The sequence below is a fragment of the Falco biarmicus genome, chromosome 9, assembly GCF_023638135.1.
Source record: "Falco biarmicus isolate bFalBia1 chromosome 9, bFalBia1.pri, whole genome shotgun sequence".
Lineage (NCBI taxonomy): Eukaryota > Metazoa > Chordata > Aves > Falconiformes > Falconidae > Falco > Falco biarmicus.
Window position 1 is genome coordinate 5485502 of NC_079296.1, and position 20815 is coordinate 5506316.

The 20815-nt window shown below is 43.9% G+C and overlaps 1 protein-coding gene across 7 annotated transcripts in view; it reads right to left on the bottom strand.

Moving 5' to 3' along the window:
- DDX31 (DEAD-box helicase 31) overlaps positions 1-20815 on the bottom strand; it is a 51030-nt gene that overhangs the window by 9687 nt on the left and 20528 nt on the right. For 3 of the 7 annotated variants that reach the window (XM_056353058.1, XM_056353056.1, XM_056353057.1), the window contains 4 exons: positions 18818-18957; positions 13279-13360; positions 7147-7258; positions 1677-1857 (listed from right to left, as the gene is read on the bottom strand). In XM_056353058.1, coding sequence (XP_056209033.1) covers positions 1677-1857; positions 7147-7258; positions 13279-13360; positions 18818-18957 — 515 coding nt within the window. The other 4 variants (XR_008824125.1, XM_056353059.1, XM_056353060.1 and 1 more) reach the window with 4 other exon arrangements.

Genomic DNA, 20815 nt, shown 5'->3' on the forward strand with positions numbered 1-20815 from the left:
AGAGGATTACCTACCCTGTGAAAGGAACTCATAGCAGCAAGGATTGGACGTACTGAGCACCTTCAGCTCCATTTCAAGCAGAGAAGAAGATTCAGGGCTCTGCTCCTCCAGAAGCATCAGGAGTCTCAAATTCCTTACACAGGGCAGGAGTACCTAGGAACAGCCCTGTCCGTGCACTAAAGGGGAAAGAACTGTAACCCTAGGTTTGCCACAAATGCTTCTTGGGAGATTTCATATGATTTTGCAGAAATGCTTGTGCCAGAACTACTTAAATCTACAGGCAGCAGAGCACAAGTTTGTAGAAAGATCATTTCTACCAACAGACCTGTGCTTTGATTTGGGCTTCTACTTACATAACTACAGTCAATCATACAACTAATAACTAAAAAAAAAACCACAAAACCACTGTAGTCCTCCCCTTTCCCTCAGGTACTAATCTAATGTCGTCTTATGAAGCTGCATCTGACCATTCTGCAAGGATAGACACAATTTGTCCTGTGGCAAATCTAACAGCCAGGAAACTGCTGGTGAACTACAGGAGAAAGCTTACAAAATACTGCTTGTCTAGTGTAGAAAAGGTGATAAAAAAAGGCCAGAGGAGGCCACAGAAGGCCTTTAAAGACAGTAAGACACATGCTTTGCTCCTGATGCAGTGCTATTTGTCAAGACCAGGAAGGAAGAGACTATCCTGAGAGATAAATCAGCACTCATACAGCCTTGCTCAATGCACAGGACGGTCAACTTCAAATTTGAGAACTGGAAATATTAATTTCTCTGCTATTTCCTTGACGCTTTTATCATCCCATGCCCTACACCAACAGCAAGTACTTATAAGCACAGCTGTATCTGTGAGAGCCTTTCCCTACACAGGGATGAGGCCAAAGAGTTGCTACGGCAGTCAGTTCTGAGCCAGGGATCACAGTCCTCTGTAGGACCATGCAACTGGAAGTGGGGATGCAAATAGAAAATATCTGGCAGCTTCTACTACAAAGATGCTTGGCCATGACAACAGGACTGCTGCTGGAGCGACCCGTGCAAGAACCACTCCAATATATGGAGAGCCTCATGCTTCACTCCGGAACACTGCCTGTACCCTTCCTCATCCTTCACAGTCACTTGAGTGAAGTACAAGTAAGTAAAAATTAGGCTGTTTCTGCTCCTAAGACTCATAGAAGATGGTGTTTTTCAAGTGCTCAGAAAATTGAAAAGCTGCAACAACACGTAGGCTGATCTATATAGGTACATCTACAGAATTAGCAGCTTCCTTCAAAAAACAGCATCTTTATCAGAAGTCAAACCACAAAGTGAGCTGCTTGGTTTGGTTTTGTTTGTTGCTTTTTGGGTTTTTTAAACTGAATTCCCACTCAAATGTCCCAACTAAGTTGTTTTAATAAATGTAACATTTAGGCTCCCTAAAGCCATTAGAAAAAGGGGAATGAAACAACAGCTCAGAGAGCAATGCAACCTAAAGTGAATGGTTCACCATGATTTAGCCTCTTGGGAACAATCAGACATGACGTGCCCATGAGCCGGGCTACACAATCTTTGAAGGTCCCTTCCAACCCAAACCGCTCTATGACTTGATACCTGGAGCAAGCATAACAATCTTGAGGAGCAAGGTACACCACAGGTTGCAATACGGTGTTCCTCAGCTCAGGAACATCAAGTTAGCCTACCTTTTTCGTCCTGGTTTGGTTTTCTTCTTTGAGCCTGCAGTAGGAAGAGCAGTCAGGTTCTGGGGGGCATCTCTCAGGCCAAAGCTCTTGGCCACATGACCCAGGTGGAGAGATTTGATGTGGAAGATGTGCTTGAGGTTCCTGGGATAGGTGGTATAGGCACAAAGGAAAGACTGCAGTGCTGTGGAGAGGGAAGAAAAAAAAAAAAAAAAAAAGTGAATTCTTGTTTGCTACTGCATTTTTATATATATACACTTAAAGGTTCAGCTGTTCCAGCTGAAAGGACATTGGTCTTGTCCTTTGGGACACCTTCTGGTCAGCAGCTGGTAGAAAAGGTTGGTACGTTAAAAATTTGAAGGTTGTACAGTATTAGTAGAATCCCAAAAGGAGAAGGTAGGTGGTGGAGAAGCATTAGGAACTGAAACGAAGCTACATTAAGTTGCAGTAGGTTTGCCTCTTGCAGGGATGCCCCTTCTGCCGCAAAGGGTGATGGCTGTAGCACATCTCACAAGAAAAGTCATTGACATCAAATGGTAGCATATAAGGGGAGAGAGGGAATAGAGATACAGGGATGAAGAGAGGGAAAGAGAAGCATGGAGATGGCATAAGAAGACTCCTCTGGTATTACAGTCCCAGTAGTCCATGCATTTTTCACCAGTTACCAGCTAGTCCCTTATAAATATCTAAGAGCCAGATGGATTTCCTGACTATCATCACAGTGAGAACAGAGCTCACCTTCTCAAAAGGGAAAAATAATAGAATTGTGTGCAAATTTCCCTTCACATCTTTATATTCCTGTAATGCCCTTCCCTCAGGGCTCATTGCTCTAAAGACGATCATCCACTAAAATGAACGCTACCACTGCTCCTCCACATACCCAGAGCATTAACTACACCCAGGCTGTCCTCTCTGCTATGGGGAATAGAGGGACTTTTAGTAAGGAAACTCTACGGCTCAGAAAATGTTTCCCTTCAATCCCCCGCTGCTCCTCTGCTTGCTAAACCTCCCGTGGCCCCCCAGCCCTCACTGTGCCACCTCCTGCATCTTCCTCTCCCTCTCGACCCCTGACAGCAGCAAGCTCTAAACTCTAACCTCTCCTGCCCTTGCCTGTTGAGCCACTGGACCGGCAAGTTTGCCCACAGCTTATGTCTAATCTCTTGGCAGCAGCCGGAGATTGGAGTTTATGAACAGTAATAAAAATGTCATTTTAGCAGATCAGCTCCTGGAAGGACCCAGGGAATCCATCAAAGCTCTGTTTACTGAGTAAAGCGAACTCCTTTTCCCAATCGATGAGAAGAAAAGATTGAGTTTTTTGCACCTTCTTCCCAATTTCACAGTGCCACTCTTTTAGAGGCATCTGAGCATCAAGAGACCTGTGTTTTCCCAAAAAGAGAATACTAAATTCCAAATACTCCATCTTGGTGTCTCATCTGAAGGCCATCTTTCTGAGGGCTTATAAACCAGCTCAAATGCTCTCAAAAAACCCTATTCTGCTGCTTTTTTTCATAAAGTTATTGGCCAAATTCACCTGCTATGGGAGGTGTAACTCTTCAAAAGGAACAATACGAACTTGCTCCTGCTCCAGATTTGGTCCCGTTGGAGCTTATAGAGCTGTCTCCCACGGCATTGGGAATGGTTGGTACTAAGGATCCTGTTATTATGAAGGCTGAGCTCACCTCCCACAATTCTTCAGACAGTGCCAGCAGCCTTTCCTAACTCCCCAGATCAGAGTGAGAGAATCAAAGTGCCAAAGGCCCCCCTCTTCCCAAAGCCCTGCCAGACAACTGCCCCATCTGGTCTGAGTCAGGGCCCCCAAAACCAGGTAGAGCTGCATGACACTAACCCAGAGCTGAACTAACAGCTCTGCCGCACCAGCAGGACGAGACCCCAGCACATGCAGCTGCCTTACCCCTGAGGAGCTCCGAGCTGCTAACGCTCATTACAGCACCCGTGAGATCGAAATGAAGACCTTCAATGGGTGTGATTCTTTTAAAAATCTTTAATATCGGGTTTTGAGACCTCTCAGTGTTGTCAGAGTCACGTTGTCCAGCTTTTATTATAGCCGCCAAATATCAAAAGCTTTATTTTTCAAAAAAGTTGAAATTCTTTTATAATTTTGTGATCAAAGAGATAGCGCTTTATGAAAACAATTCAAAAAGACTGGTACACAGTGCTGGTCAGGCCATAAGTCACATAAAGGGTCCCTCATCTTAATGCCACAGGAGCAAACTGCCTGAGCTGTTAGAGGTTTTGCCACACCAACAGGAGTAAGGCAACGTGTACTGGCCTGGGGTGGGATTCAGGCTTGCACTCATTTAAGAGAGTGGGTTTAGATTTGTCCTTTGCACCCGTGCATTCCCACTTCTCTATAGGAAACGTTAAGTGTGGGAAGTTAAATAAAAAAACCCAAAAAGGCACGCTACACATGATGGTTAGCTAGGTTTTGTTTGTTTGTTTTTAACAGGGGACAAGAGGGTAATGAGATATGGAAGTGAGACAGGTGACATAACCTGTTCACCACGCACTCAGCTGGCAGCCAGCTCCCAGCGCCGGCCCCAGAGCACAGCCGCAGCCGCACGGTCGGATAAACTGGTGGAGGCATTCTGCCAGCGCCCAGAGCATGCGGGAACAGGAAGGAAGGATGCACCCAAACCGGCACAGATTCAAGCACCGTGCCACAGCAGTGGGCTCCTGTAACTCTGCTGTCCTTCCCAACACACGGGTGCTGATGATGGAAGGGATGAAGCAAAATGCTCAACTATTGGCTAAAAAATGGGGAAACACGGAGGAGAAAAGCAGGGTTTGCTTCTTTCACCTTTCTGTAACTCCAGCGGCATGAAGGATCGGAATCTCCTAAGCTCTACCTGTCCCCACAGCTCCAAACCCGAGTACCCATCACCACGTAACCCTTTGGTGAGGGTCCTCCGTTTCCCAAGAGGAGCTCCACACTTCACGAGGCTCGTCCTGCAGGTAGCGGGGCCCAGCTGTACCCCTCCTCCCACCCTCACCACCGACCAGTCAGTCAAGTCTGAAGGGCAGCACCTTCACTGAACCGTTTGATTTGAGTTTGGAAAACACAGGACTGAGAGGCAGAAGGGGTGAGTGGGCAGGGAGCCACTCGCCTTTTGAAAGCGGGCTGCAATGGAAACACTGCTTATTAACATTGACTAGGTCAGAAAATGGGGGAAAAGAGAAAAAGAGAGAGAAACAAATGCATCTCTGGCACAGTTTCCAATTGATTGTCTGCCATGAAAGCAAAAGCCAGCTGCCATGTTAATTATTCATGATGCCTGGCGCAGAGGGGAGGAAGAGGGGGCTTATGGAAGCCACTCAGCAGTGGAAAATTTGCATATGTAGATAGCAGAGTAGGAAAAAGAGGTGGAGTGCTCCTGTACAAGATAAATGGGATGCGCAACATTTCAGCATTTCCTGATCTATTTTCTATACTTGGCTGTGGCTAAAAAAGTTACTAGTGCTGAGGTCAGCAACAAGTGTGCAGAGAGGATGTGTGTGCACGTAGTGACATACGCTGTAGAGAGAAACCACAGAGGTTTTCAAAGTGTGACCAGAGCCATTCAGATGTTCTCCTTGTCACAGTCATTTCAGGTTTAAAGTTTGCATGGGGTATAAGGAATCCCAGCAATAAGGAGCAACAAGAAGCTCATCCATGCAGAATCAAGGATTATGATCATATTTGTCCCACACCTTGAGACTGTGGACTTAAAAGTGCAGCTATAAAAGTAATTACACCAGTCAAGTAGCACAACACACCTGAACATGGGTGCAAGCTGCTCGTGTAGCAAGCATCTAACATTTTCACTGTAGGAGAAAGATACTTTGAAATCCTGATGAAAAAAAAATAATCAGCACTGCAACCATTGAAGCAGGGTAAAAATCAGTTCAGTGAGATGCAGTAGCAGGAGGTAGAGCAAAGAGCGAAACAGTAGGAACTCAAATACCTCGCTCATCAATATGGCCATGCATCATTAAAAGCATGCAGAATAATTTTGGGTAAGCAGGTAGTTACAGTACAAACTCTAGTAGTTCTGCTGTGTCATCACCTAACAGATTAGTACAACGTTCAGAAAAGCACAGCACCTTTGACCTCTTGAACAATCACTTTGCATGATTCCAAACAATTTTAATGCTGAGCTTAACTTCCAACTTGAGAACAGCCTTCCCTTACCCAGTTTCAGTGATGACACTGTACAGCTCAAAGGCCAATTTCCCCATTTGGTTTTGGGGCCCTTAGTATGTGATTTACACAGCCCATATGGTACACTTGTACACACACGCATACAGCAGGTAGATATAATGGTAAACAGAAATTACGTAGACCATTAAAATTCATGTCACCAGGACCCCTCCCTCAAATCTAACTGGCAATGCTGCAGAACTGAAATCAACAGGATTTCTACACAAGCTCAGACAGCAGGATTTGACTCAGATCAAAGTAACAAATGAGGTGAAAAAGAAAACCCTCCGAAAGGGAGCAAGGTGGGAAGAGGAGACTCAAAAAAAGGGGAAAGGCACTACTGCTACGTATTGTGAGCAAGAATGGTTTAGTCTCTTGCATAAAGAATTTGCATTTTGTGTACTCGTCTCAATACTGAATAACCGAATTCCAAGTAATTGTCATGGATCTTTGGGGCCTGACTTCCTGCATCCCCTTTACAACAGCTATTCAGTTCGCAGGTGCCCCCAAGATCAGCCTCACCGAGCCATGGGACAGCACACAGGAGAGGGCCTGCGTGGCACCACCTTTTTGGCTCTTCTCAGGAGACTGCTTAGTGTTTATTTTCCTACCACGTCCCCAGCAAGTTTTTCATCCTTCCTCAGAATCCACCTTCCTCTGGATTTCCCAGGCGGAGAAGCAGAAGGGAAGAGTTTCTTGTACTGCCCAGTGACAACCACGGTACATCCTGCTTGGCACAAATGGGAGATCAAATCCCAGACTTGCACCTAGCTACAATTATTATTAAATCCATCCCAGTTTTCCTTCTTTCCTTTTTGAGTAGTTGCTCTCTTTCTCATTTTTCTCCCATCCCACACAACGACCTCCAGCCTAAGATCCTTACCTGTTAAAAGTTGCTCCCAAGGTATCTTGTCTTACAGGCTTCAAACTCATCCCTGGTGTAAACTGAAAGCACCTAATGGGTATTGCACCAGCATGGGGTTAAGCTGGGCACCCATGACCTTCCCAGCATAACACATGTAATCTGTTCACTCATGTGATAGGGTCAGAGCCCTCAGATGTGAATCCTATTGAAAGCCAAGATTAAACCTCATTTTCACGTAATATGGGAATGCAAGAAATTAGCATTTAATATCATCACAAAGCCTTCTGGGCCCATCTTAACCCCCTACAGAGCCCAGCAGCCCCAAAATGTTTCTTCCAGGCCTTTTCCCTGAAGTGTTCCCCCAGCTTATGTCAGTCCTTCTGGAATAATCTGAAAAGAACCACACTGACCTTTCTTTGCCCACCGGACAGTCCCCTCGCTGGAGTGAACGTAATTTTCAAATTTTGTCTGCAAGACTGTGGCCCGCTCCCGGACTTCCTGAGGGTCCGTGCCACAGGATTTCTGCAAGGGAGGTGGGAGGATTAGAGGAAAGAGAGAATTTGAGTCAGGAATAATGAAGCAGTTTACAATAGATTTAATAACAGTAAAATCACACAGTAACCACCCAGGGGCCAACAAAGGTAATCCTCTCAATATTACTAGAGGAAAAAAAATACAGATAAAGATGTTAAAGTCAAAGCAGCCAGTGAGCACTGTGTGGTGAGGAGAGCAAATCAGTTTTAATTTTGTGTTTTCTAACATCTATCACATATCTTTTTCCTTTGCCTTTTTTTATTTTTTTCCTCCCAGATTCAACAGGCCAGATATCACTGCTTATTTCCATTGGAGTTATTTGGAATAACTGCCCCCAGACTCTATGCTAACAGTTTTAGACTGATGTTGCGAGTTCCCCTGTGCTGTTCCTCAAAACAAAAACTCAAAAAAAAAACTGGTCTCTTCTTGGCACTCATGGGGCAGGAGGTCTCTGTTCACCCTCAAGCTCCAGACAACGGACCAAAATCAGTCTCCGTGAACAAAGCCACCTAAACGAACTTCTCGCTGTTGATGCCTCCATGAAGTTTTTTCTGGGTCAACAAGTGATTCTTAACTGTAACTGCCATCATGTGGTTCCTCTAGAATAAGACCAAAGACATGACAGAAGATACTTCCTCAGACCAAAAGGCCAACTTTGCATGTGCTCAAGCTTTGCCAGGATCAGACCGTAGGATGCAGTTCAGGAAATGGAAAGCAAACACTCCTGGGAGCAAGCTGTTACTGGGAGGAGAAAAGAGGCTGTCTCTCTCTCTGTCAAGTACCCAGGCAGAGAAAGGAAATACGGACAAGAAAACAAGAGAATTTTTGACGGAAAGGTGACAGCAAAGTGCAAACCCAAGCATCCAAGGATGCGAACCTCTCCTAAGAAAAGGCCACAGTTCTCCAAAGCTACCCAGACAGGAACCAGCATCCAAGTCTAAGAGGCCAGATCCACGGCAGAACCTTGACACTGGGCAACCCCTCATCTGACCCGGGCTGACTGAACACAAACATCCAGCTCCCAGGGTTCCACACCAGGCCTGTGCCAAGGCGAGAATCTGTTGTTCCTCCCCGCTGCAAACCCCTCCTTCCCTCGCAGCTGCGAGCACCACCTTTGCACCACTGCCAGTCCAGGGGAACCGTGTCACACTCACACTGTGAACCCCAGGCATCGTGGAAGCTGCTGACACCCTATAGAAAATGTTTGCTGACCCAGATCTGCCGCTCTACAGCCTAACAGCAAACCTGCCCAGAGACAGACGTCCAGCATAGCCTAAACTCCCTGTAGTGCCCTCTTTTGATCTCAGGATCCCACAGCTTCCAGCCAATGGGCTGTTCTTCAGCAAAGCAAATGCACATGGGGACCAGCCTTCCTGCTCACTCCCTACCTGGACTAACAGTCCATCTGTATCTCCAAAGACAACGGTGGGTGGGCACTTCAAGGCTCCGTGAAGAGTCTCTGGTCTCTGCTGTCTGTCTCCCAATCCACCCCAGAAAGACTTGACACAGCTCGCTTCACAGACACCTTTTAGTTTGGCTTAACGGGCGCCTATTAATCAGTTGAGACAGCCTCCAGTCAAGGGGCCTCTGTAAAGGTTTAATAAACTACGAGTGGGGCTGCCTTCCTGAAGTGGACACTTGTCGCTGTGCCTAACAAGTTTCCATTGACGTGAAACATAAAACTTTCTCGCCCCGCCTGCTCCTCCTAGCCCCCATCACTTTCCTTTTGTTAAGCCTCCTGGCAGCACCAAGTGTCACCTTCCCAGCGTTTTTTAATATGAATGTGAAATTAGTGAGGTTTGCCCTTTCCCCTGGCGGACAGAATCCTCTGTTATTAAAAAGTAAAGCACTTTAATAATGAAAACTTTTTCTCTTTTTCCTGTGTTTTAACTGTTTAAAATTAATGAGAAGGGCATAACGGTTGTCAAAGTGATATTGAAAGCCGGGTAGCCAGGACCGAATAAGCACGAAAATCCCTCCAGAGTGTTAAATAAACAGTGCTTCAGCCCCCTCTGAATCCCTCTGTTGGTTATTGTATACATTCTGTAACAGCACTCAGAATAGATCTGAGCACCGGGGAGGCAGAAAGGTTTCAGAATTCCAATAAAGGCCTCAAATTAAAGACAGCCTGGTGCGAATTCCAGGAGAAAATTAAAGAGACCTCAAGCTTAAGTGACAGGTGACTTGCTTCTGTGTCACAACTGTCAGGGGATTTAGTGATAATATGGCAATATATTACAAAGGACTTTTCTTATTCCCCCCTTTAGGTTTCAAAATGAGGCATCTCTTCTGCCTGGTGCTGGGGGAAAAAAAAAAAAAAAAGTAAGACAAAAATGAGGGATAAAAAACTAGGTGCATAATTTCCAAAGTGTGAGGTCAGTTCAAGAGAAATAAATGAAAAAAAGCAAATGGCAGGAAACATAATGTACTCGGAAAACAGCTTCTCCCCTCCTCCCATCTCCACCTTGTCTTTTATCCCCCTCAGCCCCTTGAGACAGATCTCATTTTAAAATTGCCCCCTAATGCGCATGAAAAAAAATAAAAAAAAATCTCTGTTTGATTCCTGCCTTCCAGGGAGGTTCATCTAAAAAAAAACAACCACCCAACCAAACAAAAACAATAATGATATTAATAATTAAAAAATAAATCTAAATTTAAAACTGACTCTGAGCCAAACTGTGAAAATAAAACCTGTACACCATGTGAGTGTCTGGACAGATCAAGTAAAACAGTGCTACTGGAAGTGCCCTGGCAGCCATCCTATGTGCTTTACTCACACAAGCAAGCTTTAACCCTGCTTGTATCCTGGTTCGGATGAACAGGACAATTAATTGGAGACCTTACGCATTTTTCCAAGACCCAAAAGATAAAAGCCTACCCCAGAGGTTTGCCTGACCAACTCTCCATCTAGATGAATTTGTTACATCTGTTAAGTAAGAAATATTATTGCCATTATGGAGAAATAGTGGGATAGGCGAACTTTTTCTATCTTGTGTTTGCTTAAACCTGTTCTGGCAGATCCCTAACCACTAGCACAATGATGGTGATCAACAACAATATTTATAAGCCAAACAAAGAAACAGGCCTGGATGCAATGTTATTTAAATGGTTCATAAGGACATAAGGGGGACTCCCCCAAACACCTACTACACCAGGAAAAGACATACTTATTTCTTTCAGAAGGAGGAAACTTTGTAAGGACAGCAGTTTTTAGGTTTGAGAGGTTGGGATAAGTACTGAAAGTTTCTGATTTCATTAAGGGAATATATTAATAGGAGAAGGAATTGAAATACAGTATAACTAGACTGAGGTAGAAAAGTTCTTGAAACAGTAAAAAAAAAAAAAAAAAAAGATGGAAAAAAAAGCACCAAAAAGCCAGGCTGTAACATCTCCTGTTTCCATTATACTTCAAAACAAAATGAAGGATTTTGTTTTAATAACAACTTTTTACTAACCTCCACACACCTTCTCTAGAACTCACCAAGTCCCCCTGCCCCCCTCCATAAAAGTTGAAAGATCAAATTTATTCTCTTTGTAGGCAGGTGAACATTCACGCACCCAGACATAGCCACATATATTTTTTATATACCTAAATATAAAATATACATTTTACAGGCACTTCAGCTTGGTCCCTGGCTGCACAAAGAAGCCCAAAAAATACATGTTCCAATGTGGTACTTATAATGGACTTCAGTTGAGGCAATGAGAACTGAAGAGCATCATAATGAGGTTCCTGTGTGCATGACTATAATATATACATGACTCAATGCATGGATTGCTGATAAGCAAAGCTAACTCCCTCTCAAATGGCAACATCACAAACGGATCAGGCACAGCTCCTCACAACAAGTCCTCAGTCACTCTCTGCCCTATGCAATGCCCCACTGCATTCCCAGCTTGCTGTGCTGTCTTTATGGCAAACTTGCAGAATTTAAGGGAGATTAACCCTCCTAAAAAGTTGGAAACATGCCCCTGCAGCTTCTGAGAAAGCACTGCAGACCACTTCAGAGCCTCTGATGGCAATAAAATACAAAGCAAATAAACAGAATGAATCCTTTATTGCATTTAATATATTTTCCAAGTAATTCCTGAAGAAGCCTACTTGATATTGACAGAACTACTGTAATTTCATCCCCCCTAAATGATACAGAATTTCTGCCATAAAGAGAAACTCTATTTCTCAGTCCCCATCCTTTCAGATTCCCAGTCATACAAAAAGAGGTTGTTCTGTATTTATAAGTTCCTGTAGCAGATTCAGACCATCCTACAGCCAGAGTGGATACATCTCAGCTCCAGTGAAGCCAACAGCCAAATCCCATTCACTTTGATGGCAGAGGGAAGAGAAGAATTCAATCCCACCTCCGAATACCAGCGAAAGGCACCAGCTCCTTCTGCGCACGTACTCCTGCACAGCACCTGGCACGGCAGGGCATGCCCAGGCAGCACGGCTGAGCAAAAACCAGAGCAATACTTTCAAATATGGTTTGGTTTTATGTTTTTTTTGAAAGAAAAAGGAGACAGACAAAACAAGACTATTTACAATATTCTGTGCTTAGATGCATAGAGTATTTTACACTTTGAAAGCGTGGTAGAAATACCAATTTGATCAGTCCTGGTAGCAGACAGACTTTTTGCTTTTTATTCTGTTCCAAAGGCAGGCATACAAAGGCACCGAGATGTTCAGGTGAGAATTTTCCAAACAGATCAAAGATTTTGGACCTCTGCAAGTACTGGGCTCTGACATTCAACAACATTCAGCAGGCATTTTCTCCTGCCACTTTTCAAAAGCCAAATCATGATTTCCTAGAAAAAACATGCTTTTTTTTTTTATTGCCCATTTTCCATGAAATAGCATTTGTCCTCAAGCCCAGAACAGATAATATTCTGTCCCACGTCAGCAACAAATTTAAAGTGCAATTTCTGCATAAATGTAATTGTTGAAAAACTCCCTAAAGGAACCCCAAAGTTACCTACCTACAAGCACATTTGTGAGAACAGGGAAGTATTTATACACAGAAGAACTATTTAAAATTATTTCTGCACTAGCAAAGCACAACTAAACTTTTACATATTTGCTGAACACGTTAAGGGGTCATATCCTAGGCATGTTCTAGGCATTTAAAATATAGGCATTACAGGGTGATTTCAGTGAAAAACTGTGCAGTAGTGGGAAAAGGCTTTAAATAGAGCTGTATCTCAGGTAAGCCACAGATCTGGTTTTCTCTGAAATATAAGGCATGTAGGAAAACTGAACATCTTTCAAAAACATGTTTACCAAGAACACCCCAGTTTGTAACAGTCATCTGCAGGAAACAAGAAGGCTCATACATGGTATAACAGAAAGAACGAGCAGGCAAAACAGCAACAAGAGAAAAAAAAAAGAGCATGCTGCATCATGCTTGACACATTCTTGACTTCCATTCAAAATGAGGGTTCTTGGAGGATTTAATTTGCCAGAATGCAGAAACGCTGGAGACATCAATTGCAAATGACTGAATTCTGTGAATTAGCAACTTGAAGACAGACCGAAAGCTTGCTGAAGTCAATGAAAAGATGCCTGTCAACCCAGTGAGCTTTGTTTAGGCTCCAAGTAAATACAGATAATATAACACCCCCTATGTAACATATCACCAAATACATTTTTCCTTATTTCTTTAGTGAAGTTTCGTGTCATTTGTGATCTCCAACAGTATTTTAGTGCAGAGAAGCCAAGAAGAACAGAAACATTGTGGGGGAAAAAACTCAAAGCTTTTGCAGTCAGAAACCTTTACTGTCTGTTACAAAAATATTTGCTGAAGATTTAGAAGTGACGGCTTTCTGGGGACAACAGTTTAAAGATTGGACAATTGCAATATAAGGCAGTTCTGTAATTATTTGTACTGTCTGACATCATGGATATTACCAACCTTCGTATTGTAAAGATAGAGAATTGTAAGAGAGGAACACTTGTGATGTTTAAATGGTAAATGAAAAAATTGGAGCAATTCCAAATCAGCAGAATAACTCACCTTGCTTCTTGGTCTGTGCAGCTTGAAGCGATCATCTTTCATCAGGCTGAGTAATACCTTCTCCATCTTCATCTCTGAAACACTGAAGTGACAGAGAAAAAACTACAATTACTCCTTTTTTTTCAAATATAGCGGGGAAACAAGTCACAGGCTGATAACGGATAGCAAAAAGACTGAGATATACATGTTCAACTTAACATTTTTATCCCTGAAATACTTGAGATCTTACCCCTGGCACTCACAGAGCAACCCTCGAAGTATAACTACCGCAAAATCTCAACCCCAGCTGAAACGGTACCTTCACTGGAACAGAGGCACAGCCTCACCCACAACCTTGCCACTGTTACAAGTCACCAACACGCACTCCGATTCTAACAACATTGAAATAACTGAGGGTGGACTTTCAGTTCACTGAAAGTTTCCTTGGTTCTAACCAGAGAAACTGATTAAAGAAAAAAATTAGGTTTAATTGTATTTCCACCAGTTTCGTTATTTTTCTTTCCTTGCACTGAGAGGCACCCAGACAACTGGGAACCATTTAGTTACGTTTTCCACTGAAAGAAACTCAGAACAGAGTTGAAGCAGCTTGTAACAATTAACACTTCTCATAGATTTGCTTTATAATATAAGCAAGAGGATCTGTAACCTCCACTTTGAACCCAGAGGGTGTCTAACATTTTATTGTATATTAGATGCCACGGGCAGGGAGCAGAAGGCACCTGCATTTGCTTGCCTGTGCAAGTGCGAGAAAGAGACTGACATACACATACAGGCTGGAAAGGTGCTCTGCTTACTTTGCTACTTCTCCTACATCTTGTATCCCTGCAACTCACCTTGTGGGGTAATCGGAGACATGGCCCAAGCCTCATTCAAAGGAACAAAGTGCTTTGACATTTACACACATTTGTTTCCACCCATATTGGTGACCATGCTCCCACAACTAAAGTTGAAACTAAATCTGTGTAAATACCCAGCTCCTTCCTCTCGTAGTGACTCAAGCTCAGAGGGTAACAACAGGGCCCCAAGGAACTCTTCCTATCAAGCCAACTCTCCCACAGCTTCCTGCCCTCTGGTCACATCATCACTCCAACCTCTTGCTACGTCGCCTGGGTCAAAGCTCAGAGACACACTTCCTGATGGACACACTCTAACTCATTTTATAGCTCCAAAAGCCACCTCTGACACCAAATACACGGCTTGATTTCCTTCCCTGTTCTCAGCATTCACCTTCCCTCTCATTTGAAGTGTAAAGCCAAAGCCTGGCCCATTAGGGACCCCACAGCACTTGTTTTAAATACAGGAGACTCAGTCAGCTGTCCTAGCCAGGCTTCACACTGGGCATTTATTTTCATTCTGTCGACTCACATTCCTCCTGTAGATTCAACCAGATGATTTATTCTCCAGTCCTGCTTCAAGACGCTGCTGGGTACTGTTATGGCCCAGATACTGCAAACACTTACAGACCTGCTTAATTTCAAATTGAGTGGTCCTACTTAGAGGTGCATTTACAGGAAACTAGAAATTCTTCGTCCTCTTTAACACTGCCTTGTGGGGCACACACACACCAGGTGACAATATGGGAACAGCTGTGCAGCTCCACGCCATTAATATTACTGCTGCATCCAAACTGGGTCCCATTTCCAAGGGGATTACTCAGATGATAAAAGCTGAAGTTCATGGGCCCAAATTTTCAGCAACGGGCAAAGGTGATCTCTAGAAAAGATTATTTTCTTTTTTACACCAGAACAAATCATAAATACTGCATGGAAGCCAAGGAGTTCATCTGGCATTACATCAGTCTAAGGAAGAGAGAAATCTTGGGGGTCCGACAGTTCTCAGACTCCTGAATCTTGGATGGTCAGAAAGATGTATGCAGTTTTTGAAAGGAAGCTTTGCTGATATTCTTCAATTTGTAAAGTACAGAAAGAAATGATAACAACCAGGATATCCCCTTTCTTTTCACTCAAAGATCTCTCAACGCCTGGCTAGGAGAAAAGGATGAGTCTGCCTTGCCTGCTTCCCAGTCCTTTCCAGTTAAAGCGAAAAATACCTTTACTTTTGCAATCTGCCTTTTCAGCCTCAGCCAGCTCACCACCACAACATAAAGGAAAAGAGATGGTCCAGAGGAACAGCCATCCAGCCTGGAAGGTACAGGCCAGTGTGGCCATAAGATAATCACTATGCAGCTGGGACTCACGATGTAGCAGATTCCTCTGCAGAGGATGCAGAGAAAGGCGGGGGAGTGATGGGGGAGAAATGGAAATGGAGCATAAAAAGACAACTGAGGGTTTCTCTGTTTGGTTTTGAAAAGTATAACAGTAAATTAAAACATAAATGGCAACCACTTAAGCAAGAGAAAAGTATACCTCCCCATCCCCCTCCAAAGGTTGCTTTGACACCACTATGAATGAAAACGTCAAACCTTTGACATTGATTTGTCTGAGATGTCACCCCTTCTCCGATCCTCCTCCCGCCTGGCGCGCTGCCAGCTTGCAGCCTAACAGATATGTGAACTTGGTTCACAGCGGGGAGCATCATGTGAGGGGAGGCAGGGGAGGGGGGTGAGCACAACCGTAGAGAAGGGAGAGAAATGACTCGTGCCTTCACGGTGATGCGTTTTCCTTTATAAATTAGTTAGGCCGCTGTTAGGAGATAAAGAAATTATCTGATAGCTGTCGAGGCAGGCACTGCTAGATTGCAGTTGAAGGAACTAAGAAAGACATAAGCAAAAAAAAAAGTGAACCTCACTGACTTTCTTCTGCTTCTTGCCTCCTCCCTTTGAAGGAAAATCTGTTAGTTACGCTTAGAGCTGAGACAGAACATTTTGGAATCTAACCCTTTTTTTTTTTTTAAAAAAAAAAAAAAAAAGAGGAAAGGTATAGAAAACATGAGCATGCATGTGCATGCACGTACGCATTTACAGTTAGGTAGAGGAACCACAACTTCAAGCCACACAAAGACCGAAAAGAAAGTTGCAGAGAGGCATGCAGCTTTCTTGAGCCCCAAGAGGAATTACTGATCTCAGCAGAGCCAAAGTGAGATTGTTTTGGCAAAGGCTAATGCTGCTTTTCCACAGTGGAAGCCAAGGAGAGGCTTCAGGTACCGGTGAAAATTAATTGCGAGCGATTTCCAATTTCAAAGGCAGTCATCCCTAATTCCGAAGTGGATTTTCATCCAGGAACAAAGCCACGTCTGCTCTCATTACTTCCGACTCTCAACATTTCTGGACTTACTCCCATGCATGCTGGGGTGGGTGGAGGGGCTTAAGAAAAAACTCTGGGTCAGATCCTCATCTACTGTAAACCAGCACAGCACTGCTCATTTACACCAGCTGAAGGCTGCAGGGACCCATCTCATGCTTTGTCTTCTTAGAAATACATATTTTATGAAGTATTTACATTTCAATAAACCCAGAGGGAATTTCATTTAAAACAGAAAAAAACCCAACCAAATAAAAAAAGTCACAGCACTCACTCATCCTCAACAAAACCCAAGAGATTTAAAAATTAAGCAAAGAATTAAAAAAATGTAAACTCCAGTAACCAGTGCAAGTCCAAGTCAAAAGCTACAAAGACTCAGGGTAAAGAAACAAAAATTATCAGTGCTTAAGACGATCGGTGACAGTCCAACACATGCTGTCTCTCGTCCTCACACTGAATTAAATTGTCAGGATTATCACCATAATGCTCTATTTATGAAGGGTAACGGCAATTTGTGCTGATGGCACTTGCTGCCTTTAGCTTCAAGCTGCCTTCCTGCATCTTCTCTGTAATTCATCAGCTCTCTTTTCTATCCTGTTGCCCCTTCTCACACCACGTGCTACTATGTGGGAAGAGGGGAGGACACGACTGCAAACAGGCCAGATCACCCACCCGTGCCAAAGAAATACTCGTTTTCTTCCATCTGAAGACGGGGGTCAAGGGAGGCAACTTACACTCCTCCTTTGGCAGGCCTCTGATCTGCAGGACAGCATGTTTTATGAAGAACATAAACCAACCAAACAAGAAAAAACAATCCCCAGAGCTGTTTGGCTCTACTGGTTTAAGTAGTGGAGAAAAAAAAAATTCACATAAACCTCCCTCTGCTCATTCAGCACAGTCTTCTACAGATTTCTGGGGAACATGGTAGCTCAACGACAGGTCTCCTTAGCAGATATAATTACCAGCATGAGTGACACTGCTCCTTAAACTTCTTAAAACCCAACAAAATCGGACAAAAGCATTAACATTTAAAATAAAAGAGGAGGGAAATTTCCCTCTCCTTCCTCCAACACTTCCAAAATATTATAAAACAGAAAAATAGAACTTTCCACTTGGAGTTAAAAATTCACAATTATGTGGGATTTCACCTTTAAATGTCAGTGCTGTTTGTTACATGAAAAAAAACCCTGTCAGCTTAGCCCTCCATGTCTTGCTGGTGTCTGCTTAATAGATAGTTACCTGGGATGATGGATGGCTCTTTGTTAGACCACTAAATGGCTCACAGCCTAGAATAAGCCTGTATTTACTGCCAACATTTGTTTGTTTCAAGGATTGAAAACCAAATTCGACTCCAAGCAGCTCCACCCGACATAAACACAAGAAACAAAAAGGAACTAATTTGTGCATGAGTTTACAGGGCTCCATCAACACAAGTACAACACTAAAGGGACTCTACCCGGCTCACGCTCTGAACCGCCGGGAGACAGCAGTGCGGGGAGCAAGGGGAGTCACATATATCCAGCCGACTGCTGAGGAGGCTTGAGACCAGGTAGCACTCCTGAAGAGCAATGCTGAGCAGCAAGTTGCAGTTTTTCCTCCACAAAAGGACCACCGCAGAAGCACAAGCAGAGCTGGACTAAAATCTCCTCACGTGCTGGCCATCGGGTAGCTGACTGTACGTTGGGCTGGTCCTCACCCAGCCTGGCTTGCTCTCCTCACTGTCTACTCCCAAGCCCAAGCCAGAGCCGGTGTAAGCAAAGCCTTCTCAGCTAGCTTGGAAGCACACCCCACCTTTGGTCGGCAGAGTCCACCCCCCTTATTGCCTTGACCATATGGGGCACTCACCGCTTGCAAAAGCCTCTACTATTCCTGTCACAAGCCACTTACACAATACACCTTGGCCAATTACCTGCCAGATATGACCCACAGCTCCCCAGCTATTTCTCCGCCGGATCTCTCCTGAAGAGAAAGCACAATCTCTGACAATATGGTGCTATGCAGGCAGATGGCCAGTTAGCATCTGACAGGCTCATTTGACTTGTGATCTCCACATAGCCACGATTTGAACCCAGGGCCAGGGAGATAACAACAGAGCGCAAAGGATCTCCGACTATCATCTCTCCGCCCCTCACCACACACACTCACTCATGCACAATCTGTCAGGCTGATGATTTTTGCACACTTGCCTTTTCTCCTTTTGCTAGTCTGGGGCTGGTCCTGGATCACCAGAATTAATAAATTCTTATTAAAACCTGCACGAGACACAGTCCCGCTGAAAGTGCCATGGAAGGTTAATTAGCAAGGATGAGCTGAAACTTTTGTTCGCGTTTCTGACTCACTTAATCTTGTGAGAAGCCAGCAAGCTGACATATTCTGCCTCCGAAGGCGCCAGGACAAGCAGGCTGTTCCCGTGACAGCCAATGCGAGCCGTCCTCCCGATCCGGTGGATGTATTCCGCAGGTGAAGCCGGAGCGTTATACTTCAAAAAGGGAACATGAGAAGGGAAAGGAGGAATTAACAGAACACAGTGTGTTAATTATAAACGAGACACTCAGCCCGCTGATCTGAAACAAAAAGGATCTTAGCAAAACCCACATGCTGCACCTCCCTTGGAACTGGCCTGTTTATAAAGAGCCCATCGGGCTCATCCCTGTAACCATCACTCAGCCCCCTCAGCCACAGCAGTTTTTTGACATGTGAATGTGACACATTGGCCAACTTTCAGCTAATAGGACAGTTTCCCCATCTCAGTGTCTCTCTTTGCCTTTTACATTTTATTTCTATACAGGCACGTCAGGAACTTGTTTGCTTCCCTTAAAAAAAAAAAAAAAAAAATCTCACAAAGACCTCAAACCAAACAACCCCCCGGACTGCCCATGCCAGAGCGGGAAGCTGCCTGGTCTGCATTTGGAGAAAAGCTATAAAATAAAAGATGATGGATTCAAATTAAGAATTGGGCTAAATTGCTTTGTTTTGATTAAAGCAAATCATAACTGGTTACTGGACAGAAGAAATCTGAGATGAGCGTGGAAGTGCTTTCAGCAGCATACGATACAGGTAGCAACTGTCTTCCCATGTACAACTATCAGCCACTATGAAAATGTTGCTTAAAGCCTCCCCCCCTCCCCGCATACCAGCGGCTCTCATTTACTTCACTGGGAATCAAAACTGCCCAGCCATTTGCAAGATCTGATAAAGGGTGACATATTTCCCTCCCTTTAACCTCCCCCTATTCTTCCCCCCCTCCTCTCTTTCCTGGAAAAATGAACATGCACAGAGATACTGCTCAGAAATGAGCCCTCAGCAGTTTAACTGGAAAAAACCCAACCACCAAAGCCCACTCTAGTGTTTATACCTGTGCCCTCTGGCAAAGTTTCTACTGGCTAGAGGTGTGAGTAAGATGCTGTGAGCAATCTAATTGCTCCCTGCAGGTCCTTGCTCTTGGACACAGCTCTCAGGACAGCTGAGATTTCGCCTTCTGGACACACAGAAGTCTCCCAGGGCTTTAGGTAATTTGCACTGCGTTCTAACACTGGCAACTATATCTTTGGTTAAATTATATTAATATACAGATCTGGGAATTAAAGACTTCACTTCCCCAGCCTCCTCCAACTAGCTAGCTGCTACAAAATCTTTCTTTCTTAAAAACACGAAATTAAAATCAAATTTGTTACCTGAAGGGATGAGGTAGAAATTAAAAAGCTTTGCCGACGCTCTGTGCCCTGTTCTTTTTACCCAGATGTCACTTGATACACGAGAATCTCTGGATCAGTTTTTCCTCAATTCAACTAACCTTTTCTTAATTATAAATTTTTTATAAAAATGAAATCTGCTTCATGCTCTCAGCTGCCTCTTTGAAATGACAGGGTGCTATTTTTAAGGTTCAATCCATCTCCCTTAGTTTCTTTTTTTTTTTTTTTCCAAAGACAGTATTTCTGTCAACAGCAATGCAGCAGCATTGGGTTGTTTTCTTTTTTTTTCCCCCCCTTTTTTTTTCCCAGGGAAAATCTGAACTGTGCAGTTCTACTGAAAGCTGAATACTTACAGCTACCCAGCACTCCAGCCCCAACCCAGCAAAGCTTCACCTGAAACAGTCAGGTCACTGCACAGGCACTGTTGGGCTACTCAATGTTTAACATAAGGATCGAACTTAAACTCCTCATGGAACTGCCTCCCCAGCAAGCTCAGAAAAATAGAAACACAGAACTGCAAGAGAGATGGCCAGTACTTCACAAGATTTGGCTTCCTGTGGGGGGAAACAGAGGGTGTTTAATTCCAGTGTTATCAGCTGTGTAATAATATTCTGCTGGCTGGAAGGATTGAAGAGGAAAACAGAC